The sequence below is a fragment of the Haemaphysalis longicornis genome, unplaced genomic scaffold (assembly GCF_048455015.1).
Source record: "Haemaphysalis longicornis isolate Haplotype H1 unplaced genomic scaffold, Haemaphysalis longicornis Haplotype H1 scaffold_2, whole genome shotgun sequence".
Taxonomy (NCBI): domain Eukaryota; kingdom Metazoa; phylum Arthropoda; class Arachnida; order Ixodida; family Ixodidae; genus Haemaphysalis; species Haemaphysalis longicornis.
Window position 1 is genome coordinate 252,441,798 of NW_027526295.1, and position 18,879 is coordinate 252,460,676.

An 18,879-nucleotide genomic window follows, 5' to 3' on the forward strand; every position below is an offset into this window, starting at 1 on the left:
GATTCGCATTCGGAACGACGCCAGTCGCGCGCAGCCGCAAAGCCGGGAGGACAAGCTAAGCCTACCAGAGTTGACCGACTAAAACGCATAAACAACAAAATTGCGGCGCCTACGAACCGTCGCAGTGTAAACAAATGCAACGCAATGCGAACTGACCAATGATCATGGCGGCGGAACGGAAACATAGGAGAAAAAAGTGCCGATACTCTGTACCCTTATCTAGTGACACTAGCCGACGCTACTAAGGCCGAACAGCCGAGTTTTTTTTTTTTTTTACAAGCTGCTAAAAAGACTCGAAAGACTGTTCCATGCGGACCAATAGATAGTGCTTGGTGGGTACCGATCCGGGAATGGAATGCCGCCTGGGGTACTCTTTTAGCGTACGGTATTAACATTGCTTCAATCGTCGCCTCGTATTTTAAGCAAAATTTCATTACGCAAGTGTAAAACTAAAAAGGATTTCTGCAACTTGAGTGTTGGACTAACTCAACGACAAATACAGCTGTCTACGAACCACCAGCAACCTACCTGGCCCCGTCTGGATGCCTTGAAGGGGACCTGCCGCGTACGTTCATGCATGCCAGTGGCTTCTGGACACCTCCTTTGAGGTCCATGCGAATCGTTCGAAGTGACCCACCACACTACCTTTTGGGAACCCGTTGAGAAGCGTGTTGGTGGCCCGTTGGGTCAACGCATTAAAACCTGTCGCGGGATACATTGCGCTTTACGTAGTGGAGCACGCGGCTTATGGACAGATGTCCATTTAATTGAGGAATACAGGGGCAGTAATCGAGGAAAAAACTTCCTGGCGGGCAACGCCAATTATGAAACAAGACAAGTCAGGTACCTTTAAAGGCAGCACCTCCGCAAGCACGCGCGTATTGTGGGAAAGCATTACAAGTAGCGCAGAGGGGGCGGGAAAGCATCGGTGACGTTTGCAGAGGACGGCGCTCGTTTCGGCGGCGCATGCGCCGTGATACCGGCGCGGAACTCATGTATGGCAGTGTTTGGTGTAAAACTTGGAAGGGGAATGGAGCACTGCTTCGCACAATGAAAAAAAAAAAAAAAAAAAAAAAAAGGTCGGGTATCCCACGAACGGCGCTGGCCTACACGGACGTTTTCCTCCATCGTATTTCGGCGTACGTTAAATATCCTGAGGCGGTCAAAATTTATCCGAAGCCCTCCACCACGCCACCCCTCATAGGCCATGTGCACCTTCGGCGTGCTGGACCCTCAACATCTTTATTTTGCTCCCTTCATTCCCGTTTTCTCTCTCTCTGCCGCAGGTATCTGTAAACGCGATGATCTAATGGAGGAGTCGCACCGGTACCGCCTGCTGAAGCCCCTTCCCCTCAACACTGGCAGCAGCTACAATGGAGGAGCAGGCGGAGGAGGAGGAGGAGGTGGGTCGCCCTCTCTCTCTCTGTCCGGCTGTGTCTCGTCCACTGTCGGTTTACCAACACTAATGATGCTCGCCAATGGGTACTATGACGAGCAATGAAAAGAGGGGCAAGCAGCGGGCGCCTTCGGTCTTCAGTGAGCGTGTACGTTTTGTGGAAGCGGCGGAGCTGGGAACTCCACATTCAGACTCGGCATTCAGGTTGCTGAGCGCTGTAATGGCGCGGACAAAAATTACGAGGACCCCTAAGCACTCGTTATAGTGGAGTTAATGCGAAAGCATTAAAGTCCAATTGCCGAACGGGTAAGCCGGCATAGTGGTCACAGCCGTAGTGCCCTGGATAGCCGGTAACTGCTGCGCCGCTGGGTAAGGTGGAGGTGCGAGTCCGAAGCTCTACGGGGCACAGGCTGAAATCACGTGCCCTCGTTAGGCCTATCTAGTATTAACGTTAGGTAGCCGTAACGTTGAGACTAACGACGTTCTAAGCAACGTCGAACTCATAGTACGTCAAGATGCGGGTACCGGTTGACGACGTTAGAGCTCAGAGAGGGAAGTTAGGCCTAACGTCAGGGTGGCACGTTTCCGCGTTCGCATCGCCATTCGCAATCTGTTGGAGCACCACTGTACGATCGAAGGTTTCAGTGGATGCAGGATGATGACGCTACTGTTGCACGCCAAGAACACGGAAACGTGCTTTGCTACTCGCCTAGTTGCTACTTCTGTAATTAGCATGCTCAAGTTACTCCTGTAGGCCTACCTGATATACATGTCTCTAACAGGCGCTTCTAAGTGTAAGTCCCCAACACCTTCGCTAAGTTTACCTTTATACCGCTGCACCATGCATCGAGCCGTAGTGGTGTTGGAGATGGGTGCTCGCCTTGCATTTCGATTCCCATGAAGATCCGAACCTAACCAATTTTTCTTCCGACTCGATTACATTACTTTTATTCCTCTCGATCCGTACGTTATACTGTGTGCGATCTCTTAGTCCCGACTTCAGATTTTTGACCTACAAAGCCAAGTAATGCCTTGGGATTAGTATACAAAGTGGAAAATGTCCGCATATCTGCTTGCTTTCCTGCCAATGACGTCGAAAGACGATAGTTTTTCAACACAAAAGACGTAGATGAGGTTACAACCAGTGTCCCCATACATCTTGTTCTCTGTCTGTTAATTGAAAGTCGAGCGCTTAACTCTATATAGACCATATATATAGACCATTATATCTAATAGTCATTGTCTTAGCGGTAAACCATGTTCGCTCATCACGGGTGTTTTTCCGCTGACACCTCGCTGAACTTGAAGGATCCCGCTCCAGGAAGTTCTGCCGCAATGGCGCAGGACACCAACTTACCCCAGGCACATCGCGTGTAAGACTATAAGACGCACGTCTTTGTGCACAGTTTCAGGAAACCTAAAAGATAAAGAGTCATAAGGCGTGCCTTCGCACTTCGTCGCGAGGCCCCAATCGGCCTTTTAAAACAAAGAACGAGAAATTTCAGCGGTTAAAATTGCCTCTTGGTAAACGTGCTGCCGGTGTCTCGCCTGTTCGCGGACATGGCCCGTTCACACGCGCGTTGCTCACTGCGCTGCCCGAATGGCGCAGGCGGCGGCGGTACGGGTGGGGGCGAGCAGCAGCAGCACGACCCCAAGGTGGTCGCCTACTACCGGGGCATGTCCAAGCACCTGGACCTGCTGTCTCTGCCGGCGCCCGGGGACCGCTTCCAGCTCGTCAAGGTGGTCGGCGAGGGAACCTACGGCGAGGTGTACGCCGCCAGGGACAAGCTCACCGGTGCGTGTGTGTGCTCCTGCTCGGACAGCAAGCTCTGCGCTGCAATGTCTTGCCTCAATGCTTGAAATGGGCCCATCATTTTGAACAGACGCCGAGCAGAATACTGCGGCGAACCATGCATTGCGTTTGTTTATTTATGTTTTGTTTTTACCACCCGGCTGCGCCTGTCTGTGTTATCTGTGTGCCAAGTGAAGCGGTTGTTCCATTTTTTTTTTTATTTTTTATGCCACACGTGTTATCTCGTTTGATAGGGAGAGCGTTTCGACAACGCTCCCGACAATGGTACCCGAGTGGTACCATGGCGGAACTGAGTACGAATTTCTTTGAAGGAAGGCTGACCTGGTTGAAGTTATTCGGGCTTGGAAATTGCTAGTTCACAAGGCGTCCCGACGAGAAAGGAGGAGGGACGGGGGGAAGGGGGAAGGAGTAGCGATCGGCACTGCGCCCCCCTCCCTGTATCTACTCCTTGATTCTTCCAGGTGTACACTACGAACTTTGCACACGTAAATACTCGTCGTTTAAGTTGAGTCAAAATGGTCCTCCAATTAAGTTTCCTCCCTTCTTTGTGCTATTCGCTGTTATTGCTAAGTTAAACAGTGGATGACTCAGCGCAGATACCGTGAAGTAGAATACTACTTCCATGTGATAAGGGCCAGAAGAGGGAACCAATAAAGAAACGGACACTAGTGGAGGACCGGAAATAGAAGTATGTCTTAATGGGCGTGCGATGTCTAGGACAGACAACAGGTGTTCATAAGGAGTGTGACCACGTTAATGTGCTGTGAATGAATGAAAAGCCAGATGACGTTAAGTAAACGGACGAGATTTAAAAAAAACTGTACCGAGAAAGAATGGAGAAATCTAACGCGTGTAGGTATAGCAGATGGAGATCGTTGAAAGAGGCCTTTATGCTACAGTCAAAAGGTGGCGTACGCGATCTACAAGCACGAAAACGCTTGGACGTAGTCGATTGCAAGGGGCAAAAATAGTACAGTAAAAGCTATTTACTTCGAACTGCAAAGGGACGCCACCTAAGTTCGAATTATTCAAAGTTCGAACTAACGAAAGTAAAATACAAAAGCCGTACAACGCAAATGTGGAGCAGTAAGACGTGTCAGCAATCGAATGCTTGAAAAGGGACGCGATTGAAGCATACCTTTTATTCTTGAAGGGGAAAGCTATAGCACTATTCGCTTTAACGAGCGAATGTAGCGGAAGGCGTCCTTTTCGTGTTCCCCGAAACTGAAGAACAGACGGGAAGCATTCCATCCAGTCATTACTTCCATCCAGTCATTACTTCTCTGCGATGGCCGCACAGGCGTTCCGTCCGCATCTGGCCACTGGCAGCGACAGGGTCTACGCTCCTGACCTTAGAAATGATGCCATCTGTCAGCACGCCCCACACCTTGAACTCGTGTCCACATCGACGTAGTCCGCAAAGAATCTCTTTCCAAGACGTCCACCGTGAAGGTTTTAGATTTCTTTTACCCGAATTAACTTCGCTCTCCTTTTTCGTTCCTTTCCGGAGTCTATGAAGCCTCGTGTGTAGCAGTGGATGCATTTCGCTGGCCGTGTGCCAGCACACAAGCTGCCGGCGCGGTGGCGCGTAATTCGAATTCCTCGCGCAGTTCGTAGCCCCTCGCGTTCGAATTAACGGGCTTTTCAATACATACGCTTGTATGGAAACTTGACCAGACCAAATCGTGCAGTTCAAATTATTCATAAATTCGAATTACTGAAGTTCGAATTAACGAGTTCTCACTGCATGCAATCTGCTAAATTTATCTGCAGATCTTTACCGGAATGCATACAAAAATAAATTATTTCGTAATGTAATTGCTTATTGCAACTGATTGCACTTACACGTCAGTCAACGGAACGAAAAACCGACACGATAACTAAGTGCGCGATGAGTCGTAAGAGCAAGCAGGTAGGGTCTCTCTTGCGTGTCTTTCAATCCTTACGCATGCCCTCAGGCAAGTTACATGACCCATAGGAACGAGGTAATGCGACTAACTTCAGAAGCCGTTCCCTACAGCTTATTAACGCCTCGACTGAACTTTCAACATGCTGAGAGTATTGTGTGTCGGAGCTTTGGCCGCGGCGTGCGGCTCGCGCGAGTTGTGGCGACGCTGAACTGCTGCTGCTCTCTCGTCGCGCGCAGACCGGCTGGTGGCCGTCAAGATCATGGAGAACATCGCGGACAACGTGGAGGAGATGGAGGAAGAGCACCGCGTGCTGCGAGACCTGTGCGTGCACCCCAACATCCCCACCTACTTCGGCATCTTCTTCCAGCCCGCGCCCTGCCGGGAGGACGACCAGGTCTGGTTCGTCATGGAGGTACGTGCAACATGAGAGAAGGAAGGCGCCAACATTTAAAAGGGTACCATGAACATCAAATCCAAGTTTGGTTCATTGAAAAGACTGCTTTGTCCTGATAACAGTGGTACCAATTTTATCGCAAACTTTAAGCAAATACTAGATATATTAAAGAAAACATGAACTAGCGGGGACTCCCCAGTCACTTTACGGCGATTTCGCTATGACGTCACAGACTCTTGTTTGTGCGATTGACGGCCTCCGACTTAAGCTACTGTGAAGAAACGCGACTGGGCGATTGTAGTGGGGCCCCTAGTTCCGTATGAGCGTATCCCTTAAATGCTAACGTGCACTGAACACACTGACAACTATGCTTTTAGGGCTGGCCCATAATTTATTTATTTATTTTCAAGATACCTACATCGCCACGAGGGCATTTTTGTAGGGATGACATGCAACATGTACAGAACAGAGTAGACAAATACATTTATACATTCATACACTTTTCCAAAGGCACTTATTCATATTGGTTAAAAAACGAACACCACATTGATCAAAAACGGGAGAAAAAGAAGGTCGCTGTTCTGTAGGCTAACCGATTTCTCTGACAACATATTCCGGTCACATATTGTTCTTGAAAAAAAAAAGAATTTTCAAAAACATTTGTTCTGTGGGAATACTCTAGCACTTTTTGTGGATTATCATGACGCAGTGATATGTATGGTTTGACTCGAGGAGATACTGTTTTTTGTCGATATCGGTGTGATTGTAGTAAATGCAGTGGGAAAATTTTAATCTTAACATTTTTACGTCTGGAATGCAGTGGTTACCAGCTCAGGGTAGCTTTAATCGCTGAGATACTCGCAAAAGGGTCGTAATTGTTAGTAACAAAACGCGCTGCCTGGTTTTGCTGCTTTTCTAATATTTCTTTAAGATATTCTTGGTGTGGGTATCTGCACACGCATAATCAAGTATAGATCCGACATGCATAAAATACTGTTTCTTTCACTTCTCTGGATGCATCATTGAAGTTTCTGCGGATAATATGTCACTCCTTCCCACGGTACATCACTTTGGCGCGAAATTTAAAAGTTATTCCATTTTGTCACTTTTTTTGGTTAACGAAACGTCTTATTTGTAAATAAATAAATAAATAAAAAAGAATACCTAATTAGTTCCTTCTACGTTTTTCCTGGACAAGTGACCTCCGTCGCGAGTGTATAGAAGCAGACAACAGTGTGCGGGGGGACGGGCATTCGGGCGAGGTGTTAGCCCAGTATAGCGGCGAAGCAGCGCATTTTAACAAAGACACAAGAAAAAGAAATCAAAACAAGCTTTGGCCCTGTTTGAGTCCTTCGTGTCTTTGTTAAGCTGCGCTGGTTTGCCACACCATGTGTAAACTGGTGAATATCCCTGAGCTAGTCAGGCGGCATCGTTACCGTGACTGCTGACCAATGCTTTCTTCTTTCTTACTTCTCTCTCCCAGCTCTGCACAGGTGGCTCGGTGACGGACCTGGTGCAAAACCTGAGGAAGACCGGCAGCCGCCTCCCCGAGCCCATCATCGCGTACATACTCAGGGAGACCATCGACGTAAGTGTCAAGCAGGCAACAACACGGCTCGCGGGTGTGTTTCCAGTGGGGAAGGAACAAACGAACTGGTCGCGTCTGTGCACGCTCCGCTGCAAACGGCGTCGAAAGACGATACTCTTCTGCCGCCCTTGCAGCGTAATAGGCTACCCCACACGCTCTTCACTCCACCTCTCGTTCCTCCCATAATTGATGCGAAGTCGATTTGCTCAATTCAATTTTACCGCAATCGCACTAACCACGCGCCATCTGGTCGGAGAGTGCCTCTCCATGCTTGCGTCACTTCTTAAGCGTTTTTATTTTCATTTGCTGCCGTAAATACCAATCAGATTTGTGTTCTTAATTAAAAGAACGTCGCCTCTGTCCACTGCATTTTGCCTCAAACACGCCTGAGGTTTTTTCGGCACTGTATGAAGTGGTGAACATGGATGACACACAGCTGTTTTAGAAGTTTGCATCGGTCTTGCCTACGTGTACACTTCTTGTCGAAGAAACCTTACAACTTTTGATCGTCAGGTTGAATCGAGTGATAGACAGACAGACAGACCAAAATTTTTGCATTTAGGTGGCCCAACGAAGACTATCGTCTTTAAAAGCACTGCCAGCTTCCAGGTTGGGGGAGGGGGGTGTAAAACAGCTGACTGTTCTCGTACTTCTGTGAGAGACAAACGTGGGAATCAGCCAGAAATGCGCGAGGAGATTTTCTGTTGATGAAGACCTGGCAGCCTCTCCTAGACGCCAGATATCAGCCGACAGTTCGTGAAAATTTGCGCCAGGCACCAGTTTGACTCACCCTTTTTTTAAGGCTCCCACATTTTGTCGGTTTGGTATCTGCACTCCACACTAACTCGTCTTCCCAAGCTATCTGAAGAAACGTTGGTTTTCAAGTATACAGCCACTCAGTTAACGCTGTTTTTAAAGTACAGATGGGTTGCCCTGAAACGCGGACTGTGATTTATGCTTGCGTATGCGTGCGAGGCAAAGCCCCCCCTTCCCCCCTTCTGGTTCCTACCCCCGCTGAGTACCGCTCATGGCTGCTACTGCAGTGCCGAAAGGGGGAAGGCGCGATGTCGCGGGTTCGATCCCCGGCTATGGAAGACGTATTTTCTAATCCGGTGTGCACAGAGGAACGTCCGGGACTTCGGCGCATAGTAGATGTACCTGTGTAGCTCTATATTCATCAACAGACCTCCGCAAAATGCACGCCTAAGACCATTTCAGACCTAAATTCTTTTCCTGTAGTGTCACATCATGGTAACGCCACTAGAAACCCTGGAGGAAGAGCACCCTTCCTTAGTCTCATTGCGATATTCGACTTGTGCTGGCATAGTTAAGCAACAAATTCATACTAAGAATCAGGATAAGCATGTAGCGAAGAACAAGCGCTCTGTGGTAGACCCGCCTCCTCCGTAGTGTTAGCAGAGGCGAGATTCAGACGCAGCGGTTGGCCACAATAAACGTGCGCAGGCGTTTCACGGGGGTGTGTTCACGACGGCGCATGTGCGGGCTTGCGTGTGTGCGTACACGCTATTCGGGACGCGCTGACAACCGGGAGACACGCGTACACGCACTGCTCAGCTTTCAAAGTAATGGCCAACGCTGTCCCGGGATTCGATGACTGCTTTTGAAGCCCCGGGTTGCTATTTCATGAGCACAGCAGTGGCAGTGGTTCCGTTATTCACAAGAGAGGTCCAAGAAAAGCACTCCCTGAAAATTCCCGCTTTCATTCACTTGCGACAGCACTGGCCAGCATACAGTGGAACACTAAATGATTGGCTTCACGCACGAGCTAGGTACTGCACATTTTTATGCGCGTTTCCCGTTCACCATGTCTCTTGTATTGCCATAGAACACTTAAATGCTGCGACTTAAATTAGGCCACCTAATGCGTGCTGTTTGTTCGCTGTTTGATTCTTTTAACGCAGTTCAACAAAAAATGATTTCTTTGAAGCCACGTAAAATGGAGAGGGTTTAAAGCAGACGCGACGGGGGAGCTAAGAAATTTTTAATGAGTTTTTCAAAGCCTGCGTAACTGGGCGGAGGTTTAGGTTGGCTGCAAAAAGAAAACAGGTGCATAACGTCCATAACGCCTCAACCGGCGGTATGTATAAAGTGACATTGACCTCAGCTATGCCTCCATAGAGGTAACCGGGAAAGTGAATACAACGACGACGACGATGGTGATAATGATGCTGATTACAGATTTTTATTTTGTATCGGATTAGCGGTGAAAGAAACACTTTGCCTGTGTTAATGCCTGTGTTAACAGTTATTCGTCGACTTGGGTGTTTTCTACCTCTGCGCCGCCCCCCTCCCCCTCCAGTCTCCGGCGTCAATGACGACACCTGTCGGTCTCTTTTTTGTTTGCCTCTGTGCAGGCGCTGCGTTTCCTGCACACTCATCATTGCATGCATCGGGACGTGAAAGGACACAACATTTTGCTCACCGACACCGGCACCGTCAAGCTGGTGGACTTTGGTGAGTGCGCTGTCAGCTGGTGGACAACGAGGATGACGCTGTCGCTGCCGGCAAATCGCGAGAAGCGCTGCGATAAATTACAAACCCCGCACTGTTGAAAACACACAAGAACAGCAGCAAGGTGCTAATACCCGCTTGGGCCTTCTGATCTGGTCACTGGAGGAATGACATGACAACCCATATTATTACATACCACAAAAAGAAAAGGAAATAATGCTTAGAAACTCCCCAGTGGGCATTCTCTGATGCAGGTGTCAGCAGGGATAATTTAAAGTCCGCTTCACTACTACACAAACGCATTGCTAGAAATACAGCCTTTCAGACACTGCATGAGCAGTTTGATAATAAAGTCCGAAGGCCCCTGGGCTTTTAACTGTATAGAGCTGGCTCTGACGATAGGCTCTGCTGGTATCGCGTCAAGCTATCTCTGGAGCAGGTTCCTCCGCCACGCAAACACCGCTTCTCGCCATAAAACGAATGTAATAAAAAATAAAACAAGTCCTAAGGCCTCTCAATTGCCCCCGGAACAATGTCTTCTTAGCATTGCTTCAGTGCTTAAAGGTGAAGCCAGCATTAAAAAAAAATTGTGCGATTGGTTTTTGTAAGCTGGCTTTTCCACATTGCGTGTTGCACAGTGAAGCACTGCCATCTACGGAGGGAGTACGATGACAGGAACTCTTGTATCATCGAAAGTATCCCGAAAGAAGTTATATGACAAGCAGCGGCTCTCTGCCATTACGTCGAGTTTCCTTTACTAGTCATAAGTAGTTCACAGTGAAGTTGTGAACGTTACAGAACTACTGTCTGCTCTCAATACATGACCGTCTGCGGAAGGAGTGTGGTTACAGAAACCGGCTGCAGCTGTTGCTTTAACGGAACTGTCTGGGAACAAATTGTACGAAAATTGGCCGCTAAGACTACTCTAACATCACACACCCCATGCCTTCGCTGGTCATCCTTTTTCACAGAGTTAAATGACACTAACCTTTTATTAAATACCTCCATAAGACGTTATGAAACTCTACACCCCCTCATTTCCTGTAACATCACAATAATGTGCACAAATGCACTACTGGCAAGACATTTGTAAAGGGGCAATATAAGAGGCCTTATGCCGAGGTATGGAGGCCAAGGGCTGTTTAAAGAATACATCCGAAGACACCATGTATCACTAAAACCATAGACATCGAGCCCCTTTAACGTTGACTTCACAACCACACAAAAGTGTTTTGCTTGGAAGATAGGTTTTAGGGTCAACATTGGCGGTCATACGAAAATATGAATGCCGTAGGGCTTTTTATTTAGCCTTTGTAAGGCGAAGGCGTTACACATCAAGCGTCACGGACAAAAGGAGGGGTTCCTTCGTTGAGTCCGCATAAAAATGCGTACGCATTAAAAACAAAAAAAAAGCCGCTAAACTTAATCCTCATAGCAATAATGTAATTCGAAGCAGCCCGTTCTGGGATAATTCGGCAGCAAAGCGAATTTTTTCGGTTCAGACTTGTTATGATTTTTTTTCGGCCCAGTTTCTCGTCGTTATTGCTGTTTTAAAGCGCAACGATCTTTCTGCCCAGCTCAGCTGCGCGGAAACTAACGCTAATAGCTTAATAGTCATCTGAATCATTTACAACCTAATAGCCGCTAACGCTAACAGCCATTTTAAACTTTGCACACAAAACGGGAAAAGATAACAAATTTATACAAACTTGAATGGCTAGTTCACACTGAGCGGCAAGCTTATTAAAGGAAAAAAAATCTGAACAGAAAAGAATATCTGTATCGTTCATATTTATTAGGTCTTGCATGCGGGTATCCCAGCACCCATCGCTGCACTACAGTGTAACTTTTGTCATCTTTTTACAGGTGTATCATCGCACCTGGACGAGACATTGGGCAAGCGGAACACCTCGGTTGGGACGCCCTACTGGATGGCGCCAGAGGTACGCTGCCCAGCGCTGTCTGGCTTGTTCGCTAATGCACAAAAAATGTCCCTAACAAAGCCACATATCCGTGACAACCACAATATGCGCTGGATACGTCAACGCGTAAGCTTTTTATAGTGCGTTGTCAGTGGCAAGTCAAATGTGATATAAACTAGGGTACAAAAATGTTAATATTTCGCCCCGCGAAGCAAGGTACTCTTCGTCACATGTTAGGATGGTGCGATTTCAGCCACGAACATTCTTGTTCCAATCCCTATTTTCCACTCTACCCCACCCTTTTCCCCTAACGAGCGATGGGAGATCTTGCTTCCCAGCCTCGCCCTGGAGGAGCAGCTTCGGCTTGTCACCAGAGGCCAGGTGGCGAAGGCAGCGTATCGAGTTTTGTGGCGAGGGACCCACTCTCATTCTGCGCGTCTCGCGCTGACATGCTCCAAAATACAAGTTTTAATGCGTAGCATTCTTTAGCGAGTACCCCACAGCCAGGACCGTGTAACGCCCTGCACTTCCACAAAAATGCAGATATCGCGGAAGTTTCGCCTGCAACCGCTATAATTCCGTAAATTGAGATAATTGGCCGAACAAAATTCTGGAAAACTAAAAAAATAAGAAAAATATAAAATAATTACGGGAAATGACGAACCGTGTAACGCCCTTCATTTCCACAATAATGCAGATTTCGCGAAAAGTTCTGAATGTAATTGTTGTAATAACGTAAATGGAGATAATTGGTCGAGCGAAATTTTGAAAAACTAAAAAAGTAAGAAAAATATAAAATAATTGCGGAAAATGGCGAACCGTGTAACGCCCTGCATTTCCATAATAATGCAGATTTCACAAAAGTTCCAAATGTAATTGTTGTAATAACGTAAGTGGAGATAATTGGTCGAACGAAATTTTGAAAAACTGAAAAATAACGAAAACATTTTTAAAAAACGGAGAATGTCAAAACGTATATCGCACGCTATTTCCACAATAACGCAGATTTCGGGAAAGTTGCACCTGTAATCGTTATAATAGCGTAAATGGACACAATTGGTCAAACTAAATTTTGAAAAACTAAAGAAATAATAAAAATATAAAATAATTACGGAAAATGGCGAACCGTGTGACACTCTGCATTTCCACTACAAAGAATACTTCGCGAAAGTTTCACCTGCAATCGTTGTATTAGCGTAAATGGAGATAATTTGTCGGACAGTATTTACAAAAAAACAAAAAAAATTGGATGGAGAAAAGTCACTCAAGACAGGCGGCATAAGAATGGTACGCATTCGTAGATAATTCTCCGAATTTCTGCAGATTTTTCCCTTCTCCCTCCCAGGCAGCAAGAACAGTAAGAACAGCGTACCGTGACCCGGGAAAATTTACGGAATGCGATGACCGCACTTCGTTGTTACAAATAACCAATGAAATGATTTGACTTTTATGACGCGAAGTCCCACGATTCGTTTGTTAATATTCAAACCAGGGTTAATATTCACACCTTCTGTTTGTTTCTGATCGTATACATCTCGCGGCGTCATAGGCTAGAATAACGGCAAAGCATTGGTATATGAAGATGTACATATCGCCATAACAACTATCAATTCGCACCGCAACCAGCAACAACCTTCTAGCGATCATCATGAACAACTACATTTATAAGGGTGCACAATGACCGCCCATTCCTGAATATCGGGAGTGAATGCCTCGAATCGTGGAATATGTAGAACAGAAAAGTTCACAAACTTACGTCAGCTATATTAAGACTACAAAATGGTCATGTCGAGCGAACTTTGAAAGAAGTCTGACCGGTCGAACTCCTTAAAATATTTATGCCACTCCGTGTCCTCGTCCTTATAAAACCGGGAATTTAATGTGATACAAGATTAGGGAAATAAGCCACGGCAGTATAAATAAACCTGAAACAACGTTCATCTATATTCACAAATACGGTTTGAAAATCGGCTGAAATAAAAAACAACTGGAGCAAAAAAGCTCTCAGGAGCAATTTTATGAAGCAAAAGCACAACCTAGATCTGAGCTCTCATTGGGGGTTTAGCACGTGATGAAGTATCTGTCTCTAACAGTATTTACAATGATGAGCTCTCGTTTCGTGAATCTTGCATATATGGTTAGTATTTTTTTATTCTGCTAAAGTGGCTTCTGTTTCTAGAGCATCCGGCTGTGATTCTTTCTCCTGCTAATTGAGCCGCAGAATGTTACGTTGCTTTAGGCGTAGCCTGAGTTCGGTACCAAGGCTGCACTTCAGACATCACCGCAACGCCGCGGATGCCGCATGGTCCCGCGAAGCGTAGTCGGCTTCGTTTGAACTTTGTGGCCCTTGTGACGCCTCTCAAAGCCAACTCGCGTGATTGTCCACGTCTGCCAGTTTCAATTTCACTTCGCTTGTCCCTTATGGCCCCCCGCGACGTCTGCATCTGCTCGGGGCGTCCGGGATCTAGGGCAACCGTACTTACGAGTGTCGATCAGAGAAATGAAAACGTTTTCTTGCTTTATTTCCGGCCCTGTGTGTACGCCACCGGGAAGCCCAGACTGATGTGCCATGTGCGCATGCACACGTACATAAAGTGGACTGTACGGGAATTTCCTTCCTTTTTGTGCTCACGCTTCTGCACATGCGCGCATTTTATGACGTCAGTGGTGGCTGTCACAGTTCCTGGCAACTTCCTGCATTCGCGTCGCACGCGCACACACAAAACGTGCGGTGGTCGAACGCGGTTAAAGCAAGTTTGTCGAGCGATAGCTCGGTTTTCCAGCCGAGAGCGCGCAGTAAACACGCACACGATTGCACCGCAATTAGACAAAGCGCAGACGCTGCTGGCCGCAGTCGGCGTTGTAGGCGCGAGCGAGCAGTGAACTTGGATGCAGCCAGTGCCCCCTTGTGTCACTTTCTGATAGCAGGCACCTTTACTCTTTCCCTATCCCTCATCCGCACCCCTTGGAACTGCTTTCACTCCGCAACCACGCGAGGCGCCGCCGGGTTGACCTTGGCTGAGCTGTGCAATCCTTCGAACTATCAGTGGTTTGCCTAAGCACACACCCAACCAGAAACTCGAACAGGCAGTTCCCATTCCTCCCATTGAGGACATCATAAACGAAGCCAAGGCGCAGGCTGATCGAGTTCAAACGTCCTTTAACACACCAAGGACATGCCCTCACTGCATGGGACGTGCGCAGCCCACCAACACCCTGCACTTTCCCCACCCCACTTGATCCATGGAGTCGCCCAGAAATCGTACCCACTACGCACAGCAAGCCGATTGGGCGCAACAATCCCGCACTCCGCCAACAACGCATCCGACGCCTTCAGATGACAAAACTCGAAAACGAAGTTGAAATCTACACAGACGCCAGCGTAAGCTTAAATGTCATCGGAATGGCCTGGACATGCTTGAAGGTTCCTGCCCTCTCGGGGTATCACACCATGTTCAACAACCATGCCACGAGCCTTGAAGCAGAACTGCATGCCATCAGCCATGCCATGATATTCCTTGCGTATGATACTGATTATCCTCTTCCGCCGTCTATTCGTATCCTCACAGACTCGTATGGAGCATTGGAAACAATATGATCTTACAAGACCAAAAATCCCCTGGCACATCAGGTATTATACCAAGCGCAAATTTTGCAACGAAACAAAACACAAGTCCGCATTGACTGGGTACCGGGCCGTGAACCCTCTTCCTCGGGCAACCAGGCGGCCCATGAGGTCGCACAGGAGAGTGCCCATTTACAACCTCCACTGGCGCCTGATGAAGAGCCGACGAAGAGCCGAGATGCAACTCCACCGGTATAAGAAGAATCGAAGAGACCGTCTGAAAAACAGAACTCCAGCAGGATATTTGAGCGCTTTACCACCGTTACCACGTGAAATCTTTGTCAACAAATTTCTCACCGACGCAGCCTACACACTTGAAATGCATCGTAAACGGTTCACTCCCCATTTGCCCCCAAGATGCCCATACTGTCACACAAGTACCTCAGCAAGCCTCACTCATCTCATGTGGTCATGTCCTACTTTTGCCAAACACCGAACATTCACGGCACCACAACTGCATCCTGATCCCCAACACCTTGACACAAAATTAATCCACCAAATAGCCCTTTATTCTCTAAAGAGCGGTCTGGCACGAGTTGTCTGAGCGGAGACCTCATCGGTCCTACTCACAATAGACTATTTTGCCTGGCCAACCAGTTTTTTGTTTTTTTTGCGAGAGTTTGTCTTACGGCATAACAGTTATATATACAACATCACATTTGTGTCACGCAGAAACGTAAGCAGAGACCGGTACTGAGGGCCCCAGATCCACCGCTGTAGATCAGGGGGTCTCCCAAGATGGAGGCCTGTGCCTCGGAGGTGTTGCAGGCGAGAGGTTTGCAGGGCATGGCAGGTCCATAGAAGGTGGCTCGTGTCTGCTTCAGACGCAGGGACCGTTTGATGGACTCATTTCAAGCGGGAAGCTGAAAAGAACTGAACCCTCATAAGCGTGAACAGGACGTTCCGCAGTGAAAGCCAAGAACTGCACTACTGGCCCAGTGCTTTTACTACCCTCTCCCCTTTCCCTTCCCCTGTTTAGACCAGCGGTCTCCCGTTTTCAATAAAAGTTTTACTACTACTACTGGCTGAGCTTAAAGGTCAGGTTGACGCTATACCAAGGCATGGGCGGAACGAAGCGTTTTCTGTGTTTTTACCTGGAGTAATAAAGGCTTCGCTCTAAAATGAGAAATCCTAAGCACTCTTTATTATGTAGTGAGGGCAAAAACACTGGTGTCTAATGCCGAACGTGTCATCTCGTTATCATCGTCATCCCTTCCCATTTGCGAGTTATTTCATTATCAGCGTCGTCCTTTTCCCTCTACGTCAGTGCTCTAAGTATACGGGCTCATGTTTCTCATAAGGCATTGGCCAATGCACAAATGCAGGCATGTGCTACTCTGTGGGCATGCAACTTTTCTAGGCTAACAGCAGCAACTGCGCTGATAATGCGCCGGAGTCACGGAACAAGAATATATACAGGAGGGGAAACACCCGTTGGGGAGGAGGTCGTGGGCGAGCGACCAGAGAATGTCACAATGACAAATAATGCGGACTATGAATCTTCGTTGCTGCGAAGGCGATGGAGATGGTAGCGGCACCTGACGCGCGAGATCATAGCATGACTCTGTAGCGGAATTCCGATCGCGAAGGGCGCGGAACTTCTTCATCTACGCGAAGTGCTTGACGTTATCTAGTCATCCTAGGTAGTAAAGTTTCCCTTCCTGTCTTGTTGTTACTGTGTCTTGAGATTACAAGCTTAGGCCTAACTTCACGCTTCGTGGACGTAATTCGTCTACCGGTATTTGCAGCTTGAAGCAAAACGAGTACAATGCATACCCTTTATTTCCGATGGTACCGTTCGCCGACGTTAGACGTCACTGAGTGGCGTTAGGCCTAACGCCCAACACTTGGGCGTAGCGCACGGTAGCCGTCAAGTTGGGCCTTACGACGTGACAAGCAACGTCAAACTCATTGTACGTCGAGCTGCGGGTACTGACTGACGACGATATACCTCAAATGGTGGCGTTAGGCTTAACATCGGGGCGTCGTACATACGTTGCCATTCCAGTCGACTTTGTTAGCAGCCAATGAGAATTTAGTGACTGGCAACGCGAAATTACGAACGGCGTTTCTGCGAGCCGGTAATGAATTTATCTGTCGTGTTCTCCATCAGGTCCATACGCACGTGGAGGGTGTAACAAGGATAGTTAAAATCTGCCCGCTAAGTGCTGCGAATACCGAGAGAAAAACTGAAAGTCGGATTTTACGCGCCGAAGCTGCACCTGGTTTACGAAGCGTAATGTAGTTAATGGCTACGGATTATTTAGAACAGCTGGGCTATACGAAGCTCGGAGTAAGAATATTCGATCAAGAAATTATAGGTTATAGAATAACAGGATTTTGTTGTTCGGAAACATAAGGCAAACCGAGGTTGTAACAAGCTGGAGAAATGTAAAGTCATCAAAACGCTTGGTGCATCAGGGTTCCCGCGGGCGCAAGGACAACATACTCGCAGAAGTGCCACCTATTGTGACGAACAGGCGTCTCGACAAGAGGAATAGACGCTGACAGTTTAAGCGAACGGTGTTCGGCGATACGTCTTACGCTCGTGATAAGAATGAAATAAAAAAATACTTATTGCCGCAGGAGTTTAGCTCTCTTTTTATATTTGACCGTACAAAACATAAAGTTCACGTATGGAGCAAGATATGATCAGATATAGTGTCAGTGGGAATAATTGGTCAAAAAGTGAAAAAAATAAAAATAACATGTAAAAAATATTACAGCTGAACAAAACAAATAATAATATATCAGCCTAATAAACACAGTCACATGGTTAACCCCCCCCCCCCCCCCCCCGAAAAAAAACCCAAAACAAAAAATGTTTTTTTTAGAAAGCCCAAATCGGGTTAATGCCTGGCATCTGCACAAAAAGGCGTATTTGGCAAAGTTAACACGTTTAATCGTTACAACGGTGAATATAGAATTTTTTGGACAAAAGAAATTTCACAGAACTATACCATAAAAATACACTATAAAATGCGTTGATTTTTTTCTAAACAAACCAAATCAAAAATATAATCTTATACACCACCCATACGACGAACGGAAACATGAGCTAAAAATGGTGAAAAAGCAACTGCGTAACCCCTGCATCTGCACAAAAATGCACTATAAGCAAAATATTAACGTTTAATTGCTTTTGCGTAAATGCAGATCACCGCGAAAAAACAACAAAAAACAAAAAGAATGAAGCAAACGGAACGCTAAACCCAATGTAGCCAAACCTAGCCAAGCATGAACTAAGACGCCAAAAGTAGCCGGATTCAACTGCTGGTAACAAAGTTTCGCTATAAAGCAAGCTCACAATGCTTACGCATTAGTAGGCAATCCTAAGAATTTCTGTACAGTTTTGTTGCTTGTCGAATGGGCCGCAAAGCGCTCATGCTTGATTTCAACGATTTCTCTTTCAGATGAGACTTCTCGGACGATTAATGTCGTACAGAGTGAAATATAACAGAGTACACCGCTGCGAAGCAAACCGCCTGCTCAATGAGGTCAGAATTTGTTCACGTTGATGAGGTTAGCCATAAACTAAAACAGCACGAAGGTACGGATTGAACAAAGATTGCGTTCTATAAATTATTCGGCCCTGCTAGTACTTCGTACACTGGTCTATCCGTTACAAACCTACCTTCGCTGACAATTGCAACACACTGGGAAAGAATAATCCAACTGGCTGACACGAGCGTGTTGGAGCGTGGTTTGTTCTATCGGGACTCTTGAGTCAACAGAACGATGTGCTCCCAGCTTTGTTCT

General features: G+C 47.0%; 1 protein-coding gene across 3 annotated transcripts in view; it reads left to right on the forward strand.

Moving 5' to 3' along the window:
- Ninac (STKc_myosinIII_N_like and MYSc_Myo21 domain-containing protein ninaC) overlaps positions 1-18,879 on the forward strand; it is a 149,432-nt gene that overhangs the window by 69,261 nt on the left and 61,292 nt on the right. For all 3 annotated transcript variants that reach the window (XM_077700161.1, XM_077700164.1, XM_077700163.1), the window contains exons 3-8: positions 1,287-1,403; positions 3,006-3,191; positions 5,356-5,531; positions 6,997-7,101; positions 9,477-9,576; positions 11,440-11,516. In XM_077700161.1, the coding sequence (XP_077556287.1) occupies positions 1,310-1,403; positions 3,006-3,191; positions 5,356-5,531; positions 6,997-7,101; positions 9,477-9,576; positions 11,440-11,516 (738 nt within the window). In that variant the 5' untranslated portion in view covers positions 1,287-1,309. The remainder of the gene's footprint in view (positions 1-1,286; positions 1,404-3,005; positions 3,192-5,355; positions 5,532-6,996; positions 7,102-9,476; positions 9,577-11,439; positions 11,517-18,879) is intronic.